Below are 21,690 nucleotides of genomic sequence, written 5' to 3'. Positions count from 1 at the left end.
AGGAGGCAGACACAAAAATAGAAGCTACGTCCAGAAAACCAGAGAAGTTGGCAACTATCAGATTGCAGACCCCTGAACCTATCAACACAACTAGCAGTAGCCATGGGGGGTTCCTACAATGCCCTAGACCCCTCGATCACAGCCGGAGATCTAAATAGCCTAAAGACAGAAAAGGAAATCGAAACTGCCCCAGAGCAGACCCCAAAGTAAAAGGCAGCCCCCAACATATGATGACGGTGAAGCAAGATGAAAAAAACACTCACACAGATAGAAAGATAGGCTGAGCAAACGATGGGGCCCAAGCTAACTAAACAGAACAGGAAAGGAAGGTTGCTGTCTGCAATCTGCCAAAACCCTATCAAAGACAAAAGCCAACAAGCTGAAATGGAAAAAGACCCTGAAGCAGCTAGACTTCAAAAACTAAATCAGCACTCAGGTATTTTAAGAAGACAGAGCTAAAGGAATTCAGCACACCCCAGCAGGGAATGGCAGAAATCCAGAAAAACAAAGCAAAACAAAGTCAAAGCACAAATGCAAAAAGCCGAGCAGAAAACTTAGCTTTAGAAGAGCAGGAATTCAGACTGGTCTCCAAGGATCCCACAGAGAAATCACCCGCAGGGCAGAAGGGCATCGGCAGCCTTATATCCAGTCAGTAACTCCACTCAGCCAGTCATCCTCATCAGGCTCAGGTGATTGATAATCAGGCTCACTACTTTTCTTTACCAGAAGAGGGAGTTCCTCAGTAGTGAAGGGGAAAATGAACTCACAACAAGCATCCCTTGGATACTCGCTGTTTACCTTGGAAACCGGTGTAAACGCTGGTTTCTAAGGTAAACATCGGGTATCTAAGAGCTGTGCGGCTCCTGGATACCCGCTGTTTACCTTGGAAACCAGCGTGTATGCGGGTTTCCAAGGTAAACAGCGGGTATCCAAGAGCCGCGGCTCCTGGATACCCGATGTTTACATTAGAATCCAGCGTCGCTGATTGCTGGTCTCTCGCTGTCACATGCAGCAATGCGTGCTGGCCAGGGGGAGACTAGCAATCAAAAAATGGCTGGCGAGATCGCTGTGGCGTCACAAAATCAGCGTGTGTGTGACAGGGCCTTAATTTTCTTCTATGATGGAATCACTGACTGGATGGATCAGGAAAATGTGGTAGATATAGTATATCTCAACTTCAGCAAAGCATTTGATAAAATATCTCATATTGTCCTTATTGAAAAAATGACCAAGTATGGGATTGAAAAGGCAACGGTTAGGTGGATTCATAACTGGCTCAGTGATCACGTTCAAAGAGTGATAATAAATGGTTGCACATCCAAAGTGTAAAGTGCAAAGTGTGCCCTATGAGGAATGGTTAAAGGATCTGGGAATGTTTAGCTTGCAATAAAAGAAGGCTAAGAGGAGACTTAATAGCTATCTGCAAATATCTGAAGGGATATCACAGTGTAGAGTGATCATCCATATTCTCATTTGCACATGAAAACACGAGAAGCAATGGAATAAAACTGAAAGGGAGAAGATACAGATTAGATATTAGAAACAACTTTTTGACAGTGAGGGTGATCAATGAGTGGAACAGGCTGCCGTTGGAGATGGTGAGTTCTCCTGCAATGGAAGTCTTCAAACAGAGGCTGGGCAGACGTCTGTCTGAGATGGTTTAGTGAAACCTGCATTGAGCACAGTTACCAACTTCTCTGGTTTTCTGAGACTTAGCTTGTTGTCTTTTTTTCCTCCTCGGTTTCCCATTCGTAACAGAATCACCAGCCATACCGCAGATTCTAGGGTACTCAAAAGCAGGAAAGAATTGTAAGAGAAAGAAAAAAAAAAAAAGTGTCAGAATTTTTTTTTTTTTAATTATGTATTTTTTCCTCTTTTTCTCTGGGGCCGTAGGAGGATTTTTCTCCTAATGGAGATTAAGCAACTATCTGATCGTGTGGAGCAGCTTGCTGCTGAAGTACAGGGAATTTCCACCTACCGTATTCAGTCACATGCTGCTGAACCCAAGTTTCTTACTCCTGATGTGTTTTCTGGGGATCGGTCTAAATTTCTGAATTTTAAGAATAATTGTAAATTATTTCTTGCTTTGAAGCCTAACTCATTGGGGAGCTCTGTGCAGCAGGTTAAAATTGTCATCTCCTTGCTGCGCGGCGATCCCCAAGATTGGGCTTTTTCTCTGACACCTGAAAATCCTATTCTGACTAATGTGGATGCATTTTTTCAGGCCTTGGGGTTGTTGTATGATGAACCTAATGCCGTTGATCAAGCTGAGAGAACCCTGTTGGCATTAAACCAGGGTCAGGATCCTGCAGAGTTGTACTGTCAAAAATTCCAAAAGTGGGCGGTCCTTACTACATGGAATGATAGTGCATTGGCAGCTCTCTTTTGGAAAGGTTTGTTAGAGACCACAAAAGATGTTATTGTGGGATTTCCTGTTCCCTCTTGTCTGGATGGCTCTATGTCATTAGCCATTCAAGTTGATCGGCGTTTACGTGAACATAAAACTACACGGGAGGCGCTGCCACCTTTTGAACAAATGTCTGAACCTATGCAATGTGATGGGGTTTTGTCTAGGACGCAACGTCGGGAGTTTAGAAGGCGTAATAAGCTGTGTTTTTTCTGTGGAGACAATTCTCATACTATTTCTGTCTGCCCTAAATGAGAGAAACGTTTTGCACACACATTTGCTGTGGGCAGTATACAACCTAAGTTCCTTTTGGCAATTACTCTGATCTGCTCCTTGTCCACATTTTCCACTAAGGCTTTTCTGGATTCAGGAGCAGTTCTGAATCTGATGGATTTGGACTTTGCTAAACGTTGTGGTTTGTCCATGACGCCTCTGCAGATACCTATTCCTTTGAGGGGTATTGATGCTACTCCTTTGGTGGAGAATAAACCTCAGTTTTGGACCCAGGTGATAATGCGAGTTGCCCCAGACCACCAAGAAAATTGTAAATTTTTGGTGCTGAATAATTTGCATGATACTATTGTTCTGGGGTTCCCCTGGTTGCAAACTCATAACCCAGTTTTGGATTGGAAATCTGTGTCTGTGGTGAGTTGGGGTTGTCAGTGTGTTCTTAGGGATGCTCCTGTTTTCTCCACCTCTCCTCAGTCTCATGATATTCCTGATTATCTGGCTGATTTCTCTGATGTTTTTAGTGAGAGTAAGTCTGCGTCTTTGCCTCCTCATAGGAGTTATGACTGTGCAATTGAGTTGATGCCTGGGTGTAAATTTCCCAATGGTCGGCTTTTCAACTTATCTGTACCCGAACATGATGCTATGCGATCCTATATTAAGGAGGCGTTGGAGAAGGGTCATATTAGACCATACTCGTCACCGTTAGGCATTGTTTTTTTTTTTGTGGCCAAGAAAGATGGTTCATTAAGACCGTGTATTGATTGTCGTTCCCTTAACAAAATGACGGTTAAATATCAGTACCCATTACCTCTGATGTCTGATTTATTCTCCAGAGTTAAGAGTGCCTGCTGGTTTACTAAGCTTGACCTCAGGGGGGCGTATAATCTTATTCGCATCAAGCACGGGGATGAATGGAAGACGGCGTTTAATAGTCCGGAGGGACATTTTGAGTACCTGGTGATGCCTTTTGGGCTCTCTAATGCCCCTTCTGTCTTCCAATCCTTTGTGAATGATATTTTCCGAGACTTTGTGGATAAGTTTTTGATCATCTATCTGGATGATATTTTGATCTTTTCTAGTGATTGGGATTCCCATATGGAACATGTCCGGACTGTGTTCCGGATTTTGAGGGAGAATTCCCTGTTTGTTAAGGGATCGAAGTGCCTCTTTGGTATACAGAGGATTTCATTTTTGGGATTTATCTTGTCTCCATCGACTATTGAAATGGACCCGGCCAAGGTACAGGCCATTTATGATTGGGTTCAGCCTACTTCTTTGAAGGCTCTCCAGAAGTTTTTGGGTTTTTCTAATTTCTATCGTAAATTTATAGGTAATTTTTCTAGTATTGTCAAACCACTGATTGATCTGACCAACAAGGGAGCTGATGTGCTGAATTGGTCTCCTGAGGCTGTCTCAGCATTTCAGGAGCTTAAGTGGAGATTTACTTCAGCTCCAGTTTTACGGCAACCTGATGTCTCACTTCCATTTCAAGTGGAGGTGGACATTTCTGAGATTGGTGCAGGAGCTGTGTTGTCCCAAAAAGACCCTGTGACTTCTAAGATGAATCCCTGTGCCTTCTTTTCTCGAAAGCTTTCCCCACCTGAACGCAACTATGACGTGGGGAATCGGGAATTATTGGCCATGAAATGGGCATTTGAGGAGTGGAGACATTGGTTGGAGGGAGCTAGACATCAATTTGTGGTCCTCACCGATCACAAGAATCTGATTTATCTGGAGTCGGCCAAACGCTTGAATACTAGACAGGCTAGATGGGCCTTGTTTTTCACGTGTTTTAAGTTTGTGGTCTCTTTTCTTCCGGGCACTAAGAATATTAAGGCAGACGCCCTTTCTAGGAGTTTCTTTGCTGATTCTCTTAATGTGACCGAGCCTACTACTATCCTAGGTGAGGGGGTAGTTCTTTCTGCCATTTCGCCCGATTTGAGACGTGCCCTGGAGGAATTTCAGGAGGATAAACCTGAGCGCTGCCCTATAGGAAGATTGTATGTTCCTGACCAGTGGAGAAAGAGAGTGATGTCTGAAGTCCATTGCTCTGCATTGGCTGGTCATCCAGGTATTTTTGGTACCAGAGATTTGGTGAGTCCGTCGTTTTGGTGGCCTGCCTTATCTCGTGATGTCAGGAATTTTGTACAGTCCTGTGGGACTTGTTCTCAGTCTAAACCCTGTTCTCGTTCTAGTGGGTTGCTGATGCCCCTGCCGGTGCCCAAGAGGCCATGGACCCATATCTCAATGGATTTTATTTCTGATCTTCCTGTCTCTCAGAGAATGACTGTTATCTGGGTGATTTGTGATAGATTTTCGAAGATGGTCCGTCTTGTACCACTCCCAAAGTTGCCATCTTCCGCTGAGTTGGTGCCCTTGTTTTTACAACATGTGGTTCGGTTACACGTGATTCCTGAGAACATTGTGTCCGATAGAGGGGTCCAGTTTGTTTCCAGATTCTGGAAAGCCTTTTGTTCCAATCTGGGAATTCAGTTATCCTTCTCCTCCACGTTTCATCCCCAGACCAATGGGCAGACTGAGAGAACAAACCAGACCCTGGAGTCTTATTTAAGATGTTTTATATCTGCTGATCAAGATGATTGGGTCTCATTTTTGCCCTTGGCCGAATTTGCGCTGAACAATAGAGCTAGTTCTGCCACTCTGATGTCACTCTTTTTCTGTAATTTTGGGTTTCATCCTCGATTCTCTTCAGGGCAAGTGGAATCTTTGTCCTGCCCAGGTGTGGACACTGTGGTTGTGAGAATGCAGCAGATATGTGACCAAGTGGTGGATAAGTTGTCACTCTCTCAGGAAAAGGCCCAGCGTTTTTCCAACCGGCGTCGGACCATTGGTCCCCGGTTTAAAGTGGGTGATATGGTTTGGCTGTCGTCTAAGAATATTGCTATGAAGGTTGCATCTCCAAAATTTAAGCCAAGATTTATTGGACCTTATAAGATTTTGGAGATTCTTAATCCTTTTCAATTGGCTCTTCCAGTTATGCTCAAAATCCATAACGTATTTCACAAGTCACTGTTGAAGAGGTTTGTTGAGCCAGTAGTTCCTGTGGCGGCACCTCCTGATCCTGTATTGGTTAAAGGCAATGTGGAATATGAGGTAGAGAAAATATTGGATTCTCGTTGGTTAGACGGAGACTCCAGTATTTGGTCAAATGGAAAGGTTATGGTCAGGAGGATAATTCTTGGTTCTCTGCCTCTGATATTCATGCCAATAAATTGGTTCGTGCTTTTCACCGGGCCCATCCTGATCGGCCTGGTGGCATGGATGAGGGTTCAGTGACCCCTAGTCAAGGGGGGGTACTGTCATGAATTCATTTTCTGCTCCACCAGTTGAGAGTTCCCCTTCCGTTCTCCCTCTGGTGGTGACAGGAGGTAGTGCTGTTGGTTTAAGTGGTAGTGATCTGCCACCTGATGAGAAAGATAACGATTGGATCTCTGGAGTATCAGACTGGATATAAGACAGCCGACGCCCTATCTGGGTGCTGGTGATTCAGTCTGCTTCTCAGGTCCTGGACTTCAGCTCTCTTCCAGTCTTCTCAAGTTAAGTTTGTTTTTATGCTAATGTTCACACTTGCGCTTGTTGGTCAATTCAGTTTTTTGTGTAATCAGCCTGCCCCTGCTGGGGCTATGCTGAAATTCCACTCCTATTGATCAGTATTTGCCAATCTGCTTTTTGTCCCTTATTAGATTGGCCTCTTTTTTGCTCTGTCTCAGAATATTTCAGAGTGCTGATACAGGTTTAGAAGTCTAGTGACTTCAGGGTTAATTTTGCTATCAGAAGTGTTGGACAATATTTTTGTAGGTTTTTTTGGCAGATTGCAGACAGTGTCTTTCCTTTTCTGTCCTTTTTAGTTAGCCGGGCCCCATCGTTTGCTCAGCCTATTTTCCTGCCTTTGTTTGTATTTTCATCTTTTCACCGTCAATATATGTGGGGGGCTGTCTCTCCTTTGGGGTCTGCTCTGGGGCAGTTAGTTTTCCTCTTTTCCTGCTTTAGGCTTATGTAGTTCTCTGGTTGTGACGAGGCGTCTAGGACCAATGTAGGAACGCTCCACGACTGCTGCTAGTTGTGAGGTTAAGATCAGGGATCTGCAATCTGCATAGTTACCAACTTCTCTGGTTTTCTGAGACTTAGCTTGTTGTCTTTTTTTCCTCCTCAGTTTCCCATTCATAACAGCAGGGGTTTAGACACGATGATCCTTGATGTCCCTTTCAACTCTAACATTCTATAATTTTATGATTCTATGTAGCCCTGAAAAGGACTTTTGTTTTAATTGTGCCACAGTGGTATACAAGTATTGCAATAGCAATTAAACACAGCCTATATGCCTGCTCTAATCTAAGCTCTACCTCCTAGATCAACTCTTCCTGAACTGCATGCAGAGGATAGTGTGCCAAGCATCTTATATAAGATCCGATGACACTATGCGATCAGCTAATCATAGGAATGCCAGTTGCCAACATGGCTACGGCATTACCGAACATGGTAGAAAATCCCCGCATGTTAATTGGCTGTCTAACACCCTGATGCTCGATCGAGTATCAAGCAGTGGCATGCATGCTCGCCCATAACTAGTAACAACCCATCCACTCCACACAGACAAAGAAACCAAACCATAGATGTGTATAAATTAAGTTATGTGTAATAATGAGAAATGACACAGGGAAAAAGTATTGAACACATGAAAGAAGAAGAAGAAGATTCAAAAAGCCATGGAAAGTAATAACACCATTTGAAATCTATCAGTAATTAGAAAGCAATCCAGTCACTTAGTGAAAATTAATATCAGCTGGTTCAACTGATGGTCTAAAAAAGGTGTCTCATAATCACCAAAGTGCCACACTTTCAGCATGATAATGGTCCCAAGCACACTGCCAGGGCAATGAAGGAGTGGCTTCGTAAGAAGCATATGAAGGTCCTGGAGTGGCCTAGCCAGTCTCCAGATTTCAACCCCATAGAAAACCTTTGGAGGGATTTGAAAGTCCATGTTGTCCAGCGACAGGCCTAAAACATCACTGCTCTAGAGGAGATCTGCATGGAGGAATAGGCCAACATACCACCAACAGTGTGTGGCAACCTTGTGAAGACTTACAGAAAACGTTTGACCTCTGTCATTGCCAACAAAGGATATATAACAAAATATTTAGATGAACTTTTGTTAATGACCAAATACTTATTTCCACCATAATTTGAAAAAATAAATCTTGCCAAATCAGACAAGGTGATTTTCTGGATTTGTTTTCTCATTTTGACTCTCATAGTTGTGGCCTACCTATGATATCAATTACAAGCCTCTCATCTTATTAAGTGGGAGAACTTGCACAATTGGTGGCTGACTAAATACTTTTTTTCCCCAATGTATATATCCAGTGATCTGTAGCTGAGGATCCTCTTACACACATAAAGCTTGATGTTACTGTGCAGCAGAACTAATAAAAGGGGCTTCTCACCAGCACTAGATACAGTTAGGCTTAGCCTCCTGTTGTCGCTCACCCAAGCATGTTCAAGCTGTTACACCAACAAGTGAATTTTTGATGTTCACAGAAATTAATCGCAAATCATTTGGTGCATTTCACACTTTAGTAAAACATACCTGTCATTTCAGGTAACTTTTCAGAATAAAATGTTGTCTGTGTGCATGATGGTGGATACTAGATGCTATGATGTCTTTCATATACAGTACACAAAGAATTGAGGGAATCCAGCTCTCCTGTTTTTCTGTAGCTCGTCTTCAGAAGGAGCAGCATGGAGGTCATTATACAGCAGTACTGAGCAGATTATCTGTGAATCTAGGGTGACATGCAACACTTACTAGAAAGCAACAACTCAATATATGTGTGTCTCTGTCTCTCTCACCTACTCAGCTCCTCTTACCTCCTAGCCTTCAATAAGCAGCTATAATCTGATCCCTCAGTGAGATAGCTGTCCATCTTGTTTTAAGCAAGACAGACTTTATCGGTCTTGCTCAAGAGAAAGACGTAAGAGGGAGAAGTGGCATATAAGTGGAGAAAGAAGCTAATTTGACTGAAAAGATGTATTGTAAAGGTTTTTTTAATATTTGATTGACCTTTTGATTTTGCTTAAGTGCCTTGAAACAACACTGACCATTTAAAGAACATTAAAGCTGAAAGCATCTCTTTTTGAAAACCTATTGAAAACATTGATTTTATTAAACTAATTTTATAGTATTACTAACAAAGACTATTAATTTAAAATAGATTACTAAGGAAATATTGCGAATACTGAATATATGAAATTCCATCTGAGACGTTTTTGTATAGCTCAAGGATAAGGCAGCTGTGCATGCTAAATATGATATTCAATATGTCTTTTATAGTAAACTAAGAAAGCTGAATGATATATTGCCAACCAGGTGCAAAACATTGTCCAGGATTTGAAAACATGACATAATTCTTCCACAAACAGCACACTTCTTTCCTTATGGTTGCTATTGCATCCTAGTATTGTAGTTGCCAATAGTACAGAATTTTGATAAACAATCAAGAGGAAATTGGGGATGTCACAGCACAAAAGGAGGCAAGGTCCCCAGCTTCCTTGGGAGAAGACAGTGCCCCTTAAGTTTAGGGTGTTTCTGGGTGGAATTTGGTGGCATTTCCAGGTGAGACCATTGGTTCAAATTAAAAGTAAGCAGGAGTGGTGCTGTTATTAGAAAGCAGCCAGATGTCCTGGACATGTTTTCTAGATGTAATCTGTATGTGACAGAGCAGTCCACAGAAAGCTGCTGATCGGATCCATGTATGCGATCATCAATGAAGCCAGAAGTGTTACATTTTCACTTGGCACCTCAGAAGAGTCTGCAAAAAAACAAAACATTACTGATCAAATACTGTTTCCTTTATTTTAAAATGCCCCATGTTACATATTCTAGGATATATCAAATGTTTTGGTATAGACACAATCATCTACATTAATTGTGACCTCAGCCAAACTTTGTGATTTTCATAAATTAAAGAAGTTTTCCAGGACATGCTATTGATGGCCTGTCCTCTGGTAGTTGCAGGTTGTGGAGCTCCCCGCAGGGCCTTAGGTTACTCGGTACCGGGCCGGTCTGGCTCTTGAAAGGGGATGTCATGGCAGTGACCCGGTCCGTGGCCCTGGGCATCCAGTAATTAAATAGAGGATAGTTATGTGATGTTTAATTGTGACGCCACGCCACCCGTGGTGTTCAGCAATGGGTGGGGCTATTGGTGACGCAGCAAAGATGGTTCAGCTCCCCACGAGTAGAGTGGGGCCCCAGGGAAAATATAATTGATTGTTCAGATGGTGGTGAACATTGGGGTGCAGAGAATAAGAGAAGGACACAGAGAGGTGCAGTTTTCTTTACGTTTTACTTAAAAGTAGTTGCAATCTGGGGTACCACATACAGCTGATGGATCGAGTCCGGCTCGCCTGGAGGCATTCAGGGGATCCACCCTGCCAGGTGGGGTTGGGGACTTTCCTTCTGCGCTCTGTTTTCGGGCCCCTGCTGCTTGTAGCTAAGCTGTGGCCCTCGCCTGCGTGATGGTTTCTAACCTGTATGGCTGACAGCGTGAGCCTATATCACGGGTACTGTCCTTTTCACCGTCAGCCCTGGGCTCTTGGTCTGCTGCCGGGCCTTCAGGCGTTCAGTGTGGCCAAGGAACTTGCAGTCCCCTGTACTCCAGATTCAGCTGTCAGGGCGTACAGCTCCTGCCCAGCCAAGGACTCTGGCGTCCCTTTTTATATCAGCATTTCACAAAAACAGACCAAGAAAGCAAAAATTTGGTAAATCCCTAAAAATTAACCTTTAATTCAATTATTAGAAATTTTTAGAAAATTCTAAAAAACTGGGTGATATCAAGCTTGCTATAATGTCTAAGAAAAAATAACACATAGAATTGACACATAAACAATCTATATATATTTCAAAGGGAGGGGGGTAGACTCACGCTAATAAACCCTAATGTGTCCCGTCCTAACCTCGGAGGTTGGCACCCTAGTTGTTGACGATATGGCGCCCCCGCTCAACGTCGGTAACCCTAAAGACCCTTAATCACCCTAACAAAACAAAAAAGGGATACACAAAAAACCTTTGTTTGTGTGTCCCTTTTTTGTTTTGTTAGGGTGATTAAGGGTCTTTAGGGTTACCGACGTTGAGCGGGGGCGCCATATCGTCAACAACTAGGGTGCCAACCTCTGCGGTTAGATAGGGACACATTATGATTTATTAGGGTGAGTCTACCCGCCTCCCTTTGATATATATAAAGATTGTTTATGTGTCAATTCTATGTGGTATTTTTTCTTAGGCATTATTGCAAGCTTGATATCACCCAGTTTTTTAGAATTTTCTAAAAATTTCTAATAAGTGAATTAAAGGTTAATTTTTATGGGTTTACCAAATTTTTGCTTTCTTGGTCTGTTTTTGATTATTTTTGGTCCCTACACTTTTTCTGAGGTTTTTTTATATCAGCGCTTCACTCTGGGGTCAGCTATACGCAATTTTAGTTCCCCCAGAGCCTCTTGTCTCTGCTCCTGTCCCTTCCCTCTTCACAGATCAACCTCCAACTGTCTCTATCTGTCTTGTCATGAGCTCAAGCTGCTCCCGTTTCCATGACAACTCCCTTGTTTACTCTCTCAGCTGACTTCTTACTGAATCACTAACCCCAGCTGCTGGCAAGAATTTAAGGAAGCTCCCCTTTCTGACCTGCAACAGGAATTGTCATGTAACCTGTGTTACCTGGCATGGGGGCCCCCCCTCCTGCCTCCAGGCATGACATCACCCCTTTGAGGGAGGCAATGTCACTATGGCAACCAGACTCTGGGGTGCCACATTTGCTCTGTTTTTCCAGTCAATATGTCTGTCACCACAGCTGAAACCTATTAATTTATAATAGGGTCCATAGGGCACTGGTGTCCGTCAGGGCCAGAGCATTCACAGCATTGTGTTTTCCATTAGAAGTGAAATTCACATCGCAGATATGAACAGAGCCTTATAATCCAAGATATTATACTAATCTATTGGTAATGTGGTTAGAAGGTATTCCAATAATACAGAATATAAGGAACTTTGGGGGTGTTCTGTCTGTTCCACTCCTTTTGGTCTTTCTTTTAGTTCACACTTTCCTTAGATTTCATTCATGCAGATTATTTGTATATCATCTCTATCAGGCTTGACGGACATGCACAATTATGTAATGCATGAAATATGGATAGATGTCCAAGCACATTCCAGAAAACTCAACCAACTCTGCGGATTTAGGCAGGACTGCGGGCAACCTCCTGTGCTTTAGAAGAATTGGGTATGTAGGATTTCAACATGGCTGAGCCTTTGTTTCCACATAACATAAGCCACCACCAGTGTTTCCTGGCAATGGTTTATTCCCTTCTCCCCATTGAAAAAAGTAGCTGAGCAATGTACATGGTTGTCTGACACAGTCCCAGAAAACTACAAATAGAATGGTGGTGCGCAAGTGTAACCTTCGCTCTATTCCTGGGTAGGTGACAACTAACTGACATTCATGGTACAATTCTTGGAGATACCTCCACTTTCTTTTCGAGCAGAAAAATATGGGGCCAAAATCTACAATGAGTTTGTGTTGTATCTGATAAAAAACTGACAGAGAATGTGCCAAAGCCTTGAACAGACTTGGACATGTGAATAGGGGCCTTAAAGTGTTATTTACTTGTTGTTTTCTGCTCTGTTTCTCAGTTAATAACATCTTTGCTTCAGGTTTGGTGTCTTCTATTATGCTGTTTAAGGTTATATTTGCCCATTTCTTTTAGAAATTTTTTTTGTCTTACCGACTATTGAAGACTCATCTTTGTAGGAACATCATGGTACCCTTTTTAACCTAATCTTTTTTCCATTGATGTGTTCCTCAGGCAAGAAACACAGTCATTGTTTAAAGAGTAAGCATCATTTTAATTTTTATTTTATAAATCAATAGTAGTTGTGAAAGTAAGCAACTTTGTAATATATCTCATCAGAGAAATCTGCTTCTTTCTCAGCTAAAATTGATCAGTCATTATCAAAATTCTCAATTCTGAAATAAAATCTGTATTCAGTGAAGACAAACTTCTATTATTGAAAAAGGAGATGACAACTGCTACTGATAAGATTCTATCCAGGTAGGCGGGGGAGGAGAAGGAAGGCGCTATGTCTCTAGCTCCTCCCTCTTCCCGTCTATATAGAATTGTATCCATAGCAGCTGCCATCTCCTATCTCAGCAATGTAATAATTGGTCTTCACTGAATACAGACTTGACCCCAGAATTGAGAATTCTGATAATGACTGATCAGTCTAGGAGGAGAAAGAAGTAGATTTCTCTGATAAGATATATCACAAAGTTTCTCATTGTCAGATAAACAATTGATTTTTGAAATAAAAATTAAAACAACGGTTACTCTTTAAATATCTACATTGTTTTGAATATCTATTACTTATGAGTTATATATGTACCGTCACCTATATGGAGTTTTTATACCGCTGTTGAATTTGTTTTAGGTGCTCACCTTACATTAAGAAGATCTTTGCACTCAGGATTAGGTTGAAGACCAGAATTTTGGCAAACAATGTCCTCATCCCCATTACGGTTAAGGAAAGTATATTGATTTCCTTCATACTGTGAACTGGAAAATAGCAGAATTTAGAGTATAAATGATAATCCAGTAAATTTATGTAATTCTGACAAACAGGGAAAGCAGTAAGCATGTCAGAAACAATGTTGTACTGTCTAACGGACAGTCGTCTAGGCATGCACAAGTGTCAAAATTGCATGAAATGTCCATATAATGTGTGTATTTACAGAATCCACCAAAGTGCTTCCCATGTGAAGACCATATATTGTAATAGGGTGTGTGGACAGGTGTTATCATCCTCAGGCAATAGCTGTTAGTGCCTATAGTTCACACAATGGAAGTGAGAACTCCACTGCAGACAGTTACATTTAAAGCTTTTGGAGCACAGTATGTGACATCTCTACTTGCAAATCAACTGTTTTAATCAGTCTTCGCTGGAAAAAAGCACTTTCACCTTTCTCTTTGGCAGCATCTTAGAACAGGCTCCTTTCACAACATCATAATGTACTGTCAGTTTCAGACACTTCCAAGCTGTGACAGCATCTAGGAGAGTCAATATGAAAAAGTGAGGGCAGCGCTTCCCAAGTTGGTGAATTTCAATCACTTTATTCTGCCATCTGTTGCGATGTTTCGATCTATACAGATCTTTATCAAGCATAGATCTGTACAGATCGAAATGTCGCAACAGATGGCAGAATAAAGTGATTGAAAATCACCAACTTGGGAAGCGCTGTCCTCACTTTTTTATATTGTTTGGACTTTTTAACTAGAAGGACTCCTTGGACGTTACGTGCACTTTCAATGTAGGTAAAGTTGACCCTTTGTTTACATGAGGTGCTGTGAACTACTGCTTATTTAAATATTAGCATCGAGAAGAGAGGACTGAAAGCACACACCTCCAGAGAGGACCCTAAAGAAATGCCTAGTTGGTTTGCAAGCAGAGATTTCACATAGTGCGTTCCAAAATCAACAAATGTGAATATCTCTGCAATGGAGCAATTAATTGCAAAACAATTACAGAAGCAGAATCAGGGGAGCTCATGGCTTTTTACAAGGTAGTTAACTCAATTATTTTGAGAAAGTGATAGGTCCTCTTTAGGCAGTTTGCGCACGATGAGTTGTTGGTGAGTTTATGATACTGTATATTTTTGATGTGTCAAAACACAGCATCTTACAGTTCCAGCAAAGTGGATGGGATTTATAGAAATCTCATGCCTACTTTGCTTTCTTTTACTCAACTTAAACTGATCTGTGGTGTGTGTTACAAATCAGCAACATGTCAATTTCTCTTGCGAGTACGCTGAGTTTTCTGGGCAGATTTTTCCCATAGACTTGTATTAGGTGCAGAAAAACATGTATGTGTTTTTAGTGTTTTAAACAGCAGACAAAAAGGCAGCAACACTTACCTGCCCAGATCTAGGAACAAATGCACTGCAGGGTGCAGTCAGCCCATAAAGCAAGATGTTAGCGACACAGGTGCAAAATACCAGATTAACAGCCACTCTCCACCTACCCATTCCTGGAGGGGGTGACTGCCTAGTATACAATTGCACAATAAAGGCCCGCATAGGGTGTTGTTCACACTAGGGAACTGCATAGTGTCTTGTTCACAGCCTATTAGTCACGCCCCTACTATTCCACTAGGCGGGCTGGCTGCACACCCTCAATGTATCCCAGTGTGAACACCCCTCATATGAGACCAGACATGTCTGAGCTCGGCTGCACCCCGAAAAATATACTGCAAAAAGTACAAAATTAGTGAGGTATTAGCTGATATTTTGGCCAAAATACGTGAGCCCGTAACCTGCGCCAAAGGTCCCCATGCTTACGGGTCCCTTCACTAAACTAAATAGCAAAGCAACTGTAGGGACCCGTAAGCATGGGGACCTTTGGCGCAGGTTACGGGCTCACATATTTTTGATCGCTTTTTAATCCGATTTTTGTGAGGCAGAATGAACAAAAACCAGCATTTCATGAATTTTTTTTTTTGGGGGGGCGTTTACACCGTTCCGCGTGTGGTAAAATTAATAAAGCAGTTTTATTCTTTGGGTCAGTACGATTACGATACCTCATTTATATCATTTTTTATGTTTTTTATGTTTTGGTGCTTTTTTACAATAAAAACTATTTTATATGAAAGAATTATTTGCATCGCTTTATTTTGAGAGCAATAACTTTTTTATTTTTTCGCTGATGATGCTGTATTGGGGCTTGTTTTTTGCGGGACAAGATGACGTTTTCAGCGGTACCATGTTTATTATATCTGTCTTTTTGATCGCGTGTTATTCCACTTTTTGTTCAGCAGTATGATGATAAAGCATTTTTTTGCCTTTTTTTATGGGGTTCACTAAAGGGGTTAACTAGTGGGATTGTTTTATAGGGCGGGCCATTGCGGACGCGGCGATACTAAATATGTGTACTTTTATTGTGTAGATTTTCTTATTTAAATATTTAATTAACCAGACCCGACATTCAGTGTCTCCCGCTCAAACACCAACTCCTCAACACACCTCCTATATGTTGGTGTCCCCCAAGGTTTGGTTCTTGGACCCTTTCTCTTCTCCATCTACACCTTCGGCCTGGGACAGCTCATACAGTCCCACCACTTGCAGTATCACCTTTATGCTGATGACACAAAGAGCTACCTCTCTGGACACGGTATCACCTCCTTACTAACCAGGATCCCACATTGTCTGCCTGCTATTTCATCTTTCTTCTCTGCTAAAACTTAACATGGATAAAACAGAATTCATCATCTTTCCATCATCTCACTCAACCCCCGCAACGGACCTATCCATCAAAATCAATGGCTGCCCACTCTTCACAGTCCCCCAAGCTTGGAGTAACCCTTGACTGTGATCTGTCCTTCAAACCACATATCCAAGCCCTTTCTTCTTCCTGCCGACTCCAACTCAAAAATATCTCACAGATCCGCACATTCCTCAACCAAAAATCTGCAAAAGCACTAGTGCATGCACTCATCATCTCCCGCCTCAGCTACTGCAATCTCCTGCTTTGTGGCCTCCCCTCTAAACTCTCATGCACCCCTCCATACACTGCCCAACTAATATCGTCCCTAATCCCTTATAGATTGTGAACCTTCGTGGGCTGGGTCCTCTCTCCTCCTGTACGTTTTGTTCAAGATTATTGTACTTGTTTTTTGTTATGTACACCCCACATGGATAATGCCATGGAATAAATGGTGCGATAATAAATAATAATAATAATAACACTGACTTTGCAGTTCCAGCACCTCAATTTTGCTTGCATTCTTAGATTATTATTCACAGACTGAGATTACTATTCCCATCTTCAATGTGCTTCAGTACTGCAGTAGGACAAGACAACAAGACAATCAGATTAGGCCTTTTTCTCTCACTATGTGGAATGACCCGTACGCTTTTACCTTTATCCCTGTGCTGTAAAAACCTAAAATGGCACTGCTCTGTCACTTCTCATCTTTTATAGCCTCAGTGATATCCACTCTCATTAGCTGCAACAGACCATGTGATGTGATATCTGCAGGGCATTATGGAGAAGCCTGTCTGCCACACCTAACATTATTAGTCCACACTCTGAGTCTTCAGTAGTGTGTGAAATGTCACCAATCCTCACTAGTTGAATCACCAAATGTTCAAATTTGCGGATGCGTGCAAATTTGAGGGCATTTGGCATGAAGTCAATTCATAGCGGACTGATCTTCTCATCTCAAGTTAACACATCTTAAAAAAAAGCAAAGAATGTTACCAATTCCAGTTACTCTGAGAATCACAACAGATATAAAGTTTTAAATATATTAAATATACTGTATTATTACCTTTTGACATTACCGTCGTCAACTTTTGAGTTGGTTTGGTCTCACATGTAAAGTCCTCATACTTCACGTTCTGAACAATGACCGCACTGTACAATCCCTTCTTAGATAAGATTGTTCGAACATTTTCTTGTTTGGTTTTATTAACATAAATTTCAATATCCTTGGGGTAGAAATCTTTTGCCAGGCAAGCGATGGAGGAGACGTCCCCTTTAGCTTTTAGTTCAAACACTTCATCAGGAGGTGTGGTAGGCTTGATACCTGGAATAACAGAAGAATCAAAGTTCAACATTGATAATCTTAGTAACATGCAAGACAACATGGACGTATATTATCTACATCTTGCCTTCTTCCATTTGGTCACCCAGAAACAGACTGACATTTAGATGAGTTAATACTTGGGTTAGTTAGAGTGCTTTTTCACTGATCAACAGCTTGTGCAAACAAGGATACAATAACCAAACAAACAAGATGCTCGTTCTTTGGGTAATTGGATTGTTGTTGACAGCATTAAAATCAGTCTCTGACATTGGTATTTAAATAGCTTTTTCCCCTCCCATATGAAGGGGTGCTGATGGCTTGCCATGGAAGCCAGCAGATCTTCTGAGGGACTCCATTGCCACCATCGCGGTTCAACTATGAAGCCTAACCTGTGGCTTGGCTTCATAAAAGATTGTGATTTTTATCATATAATTCAACACTGAAGTATTATATTCTTTCGTAAAAGTGATCAAGCAAGTTAAAATCCTAAAGAACAAGTTAAAAGCAATATTTTTTTAAGAATATTAAAAATGGAAGTTTGAACCACACCCTTTTGACAATCCTGAAATATGGAGATGACAAAATTAATATATTTTGTAGCTTCATGTCCATAAAAGTGTGATCTAAGAAGATATAAAACTAATTAAAGGAAAAAAATAGAAACACCAGAAGTACTCTTGTTATACACCATCCACCCTCTTTGAAAATGCAATAACAAGAGAATAAAACATTTTGTATGCCTAAAAACAATATAGATAAAAATGACAGCTTGCAACACAAAAAATAAGTCCTTCAATGCAAAAAAAATCTGGGTTTCAGAAAATAGGGACACAAGCAAAAATTTTTTTTTTTAATTCACTCAAATAGATTAAATATTACACAAGGTTGGTATCATCATAATCATAGTGTCTGAAGAAACAAGTTGCCAGGTCATTTTTACTACCCAATGAACGCCGTAAATGTGACCTTTTTTTTCTACTTTTTCAGATCAATAAATAACAAAAGAATGGTTGCTGTTCAAGTTGTCGTTCAAAAAAAAAACAAGCCTTCGTATGGCTAAATAAATGCAAAAATAAAAAAAACTATGACTATGAGGGGAGAATACAAATGTGCAAAAACTTAATTATGCTACTTCAGGAAGGAATTAATAAAAGTTTAAAAAATGCATCTAAAAGAATAACAGGAAAAAACAAGCCAAAAGCAAAACAATTGTCTTCCAGGTTAATGTAAAGACACATATGATAATGCTAAAATAACATTTAAACTGCATGGACAGAGTACAAAAAATCATGGAGAGGATTGACTATTTTTTCCACTCCACCTCCAAACCCCCCCAGAATTGATCAATCATTTATGTATACCTCAAAATGATATTTTTAAAAAACATAACTCATCATGCAAAAAAGCCCACATACAATTTGATTGATTTAGCACCATAAAATCACTTATGTATTTTTCTTGAAGTGTAGTATTATGCCAAAGTACAAGATATCAAAAATCTCTGCTGGCTAAGCATTTGGTCTTTAATTGTTCACATTATTTATTGTGAATGGTAAATGGTTTACATCTATAAAGCAAAAGAAAATAGCAGAATTGCACTTTTTTTTAATTAAATTCCCTTAAAAGTTAATAAAATGTAATATGGTAAATGCACAGAAAATGATGGCATGTGAAAATACCACTATGCTACCCCTGAAAAAGCTATGTTAATGGAGAAATGAAAAAATGTTGGTTTTTATTAAAAAAGTAAACATTTTAACAAAATATCTCATTTTGAAGGAGTGCTGATGAGGCTAATGACTTCAGTACTAAAGTGGTTAAATATCTTGTTAAAGGGAACCTGTCAGGTCGAAAAATGCTATTAATTTGCAGATATAGCGTTAATCTGCAGGTTAATAACATTATGAAGGTCCCTGAGTGAAAATTTAGCACCTGGGAGAAAATGAACCTTATTCCATCTGAGAGTTGCCGGCTTTCAGTCATGCCCGGAGCAATTACAGTCACCGCTCAGAGCACCAAGAGCGGCAGCTGGAAGCATACCCTGGAACATTGGCAGACAACTAACTCTGCACTGATGCAAATCAGAGCCAGCTGCCAGTCACAGTTCCAGGTCTTGCTTACAGCCGCTGCTCACAATATAGTGAGCGATGACTAAAGCCACGGTGGAATGTCTGCATAACTGAAAGCCGGCGGCTCTTGGGAGTAATAAAGTTAATTTCTTATTAGGTTCTGTACTTTTAATACTGCAGCTGCACACCTTCATAAAGCTATGAACCTCCAGATTAACCTTACAGATTAATAGCTTTATCTGACCTGACTGATTTCCTTTACAATTTTTAACTTGCATCTACTACATAATATAAATGCAACAACTTAAATATGCACGCTAAAATAGATCATGCAGACACTAAAAACATTGGATGCAAAGTAAATAGTATCAATATAAATTAGAATGAAAAAAAAATCAAATAAATGCAAACTATCTCAACACGTATATCCTAATTTAATAGTTGTTCTTCATATATACATTAAAAAAAAGCCTGCAAACACTTTGCGGATGTTATAAATTGAAGTAAAAAAATATATGTCTTATCAAGTATATTTTTAGATTTTGATTTTATTCAAACCGAGAAATGATGAAACATTAGACATTTGTAATATTATTTGAAAATAACTTATACATGTATTTTCTGTAACGGACATTTTTAACATAATTTTTAGAACAAAAATTAAATTAATTATATTAGAATTATATTTAAAAAATGTCCGTAGTTTAATTAAAATTACAAATATTTCATAATAAAATCTATAGAAATACTAAAAACTAATAATTAGGTCTATTACTATGCTTTTCACTCAACTACTGAAAAAGATATAGTAGATAAAAACTTCTCAGCCATTCAAAAAAAGTTCCAAAAGCTTTATACTGTATATAGAACATAAATCTATCTTATATAATGTTTTTTCACACTTACTTGGCAGGACATCAAGTCTTGTTCCAGTTCCAAAAATCAGACCATCTGAAGTCCATCTGTACTCCAGTCCACAATGAAATAAGCTCATTCAGAAACTTCTTCCTGGAAAGCTCAGACATAGAGTATTGTCTGTTTATAGGATTTCTAGATTTAAAATTTTGACCCAAAGGTTCATTCAATCTATCCAGAAAGACAAATGAATTAACATAATGAATAATACATATTGAAGGGGATAGGTCACATTACATGAAAATGTATTTACAGAGAATGGTCTGATTCAGTGGCGCTGGTGTGCACAAGGGTCTAGCAGCAAATAAGACAATAACCACACACTTGTCACTTGAAAGTAATCAAATAGTAAAATAGATTTGCACTTTTGCCTCTTGTCCTTTCAGGATAAAATGTGCCCTTATATGTATGCAAAATCTGCTGCAAATTTTTATTTACAATTTTCCACTCTTAATGGAAACGACTATTTCTAACACCTGTGCTGCTATTCAGTAAGGCAATTTCTTACAGTATCTGCACAAGTGTACCTCATATATGGATTCCCTATGATGACTGCAATTAAGCTGTGACATTTATGGGACATTAACCGGAACTAACATCTGGCATCTGAATGATTGTTGCTAATATTTGAACAACTTACAACACATTTTTTCCCAATCTAATGTGGGGTCCACAGACTGCATGCAGTGATGGAGATGATGGCATCACTTGGCCTCACTAGTAGGAAGCACCACTACAGTGTTGGACTAGATGACTTGGGTCTTTCTGCCCAGTATATTAGCTGCACTGTAAGACACATATATATGTTTAATTACAAACCACATGTAGGTGCCTTAATAAAAATGGTAAGATGTTTACTTTTAGTTTCTTAACAAGTTACTTTTAGTTACAGTTTGTCACTACCAATATTCCACAATGATGAAAACAGGGGACCAGTAAATACAGTTTCTATGTTGGCTCATTGGTTAGCAATGTAGGGTCCAAATCCCACCAAAGATAATATCTGCAAGGAGTGGAGTTTGGATGCTCTTCCCATGTTTGCGTGGGTTTCCTCCTGGTACTCTGGTTTCCTCTCACACTCCAAAGACATATGAATAGGACATTTAGATTGTGAGCCCCAAAGGTGAAAGTCATGATGATTTCTCTAATGTGCTGTGTAATATGATGCTGTTTAAGTGAGAAACAAAAAAAATATAGATCAAAATTAACTCACAGTACTAGTGATCCGTCATCTGCTAGAAAAGTATTTTATGCTTTCTTTCAGGCTTCATAATAATTTAATGGGAGTTTGAAACATCTTACACATTAAGCAATGTAAAGAAACCACACAGTATTGTATTAACCTATAAAGGGAAACACCAGTAAGTCTAGAGTCTTTCATGCCAATTCTCACCAGTAATCATGATGTATCGTCTCAGTTC

The 21,690-nt window shown here is 40.1% G+C and overlaps 1 gene segment (V, D, J or C); it reads right to left on the bottom strand.

Annotated features, from left to right (window-relative positions):
- Positions 1–8,800: 8,800 nt before the first annotated feature.
- LOC141089249 (T cell receptor delta constant-like) lies at positions 8,801–20,386 on the bottom strand. The segment is given in 4 exon segments: positions 8,801–9,468; positions 13,145–13,261; positions 17,028–17,285; positions 20,261–20,386. Coding segments are annotated over 3 exon segments (462 nt in total).
- Positions 20,387–21,690: the final 1,304 nt, after the last annotated feature.

This window comes from Dendrobates tinctorius, unplaced genomic scaffold, assembly GCF_039654945.1.
Source record: "Dendrobates tinctorius isolate UK_male_01 unplaced genomic scaffold, ASM3965494v1 ptg000044l, whole genome shotgun sequence".
In the NCBI taxonomy this organism is placed as follows: domain Eukaryota; kingdom Metazoa; phylum Chordata; class Amphibia; order Anura; family Dendrobatidae; genus Dendrobates; species Dendrobates tinctorius.
Note: the sequence above shows the minus strand (reverse complement) of the source record. Positions and strands in the feature narration are given on the sequence as shown.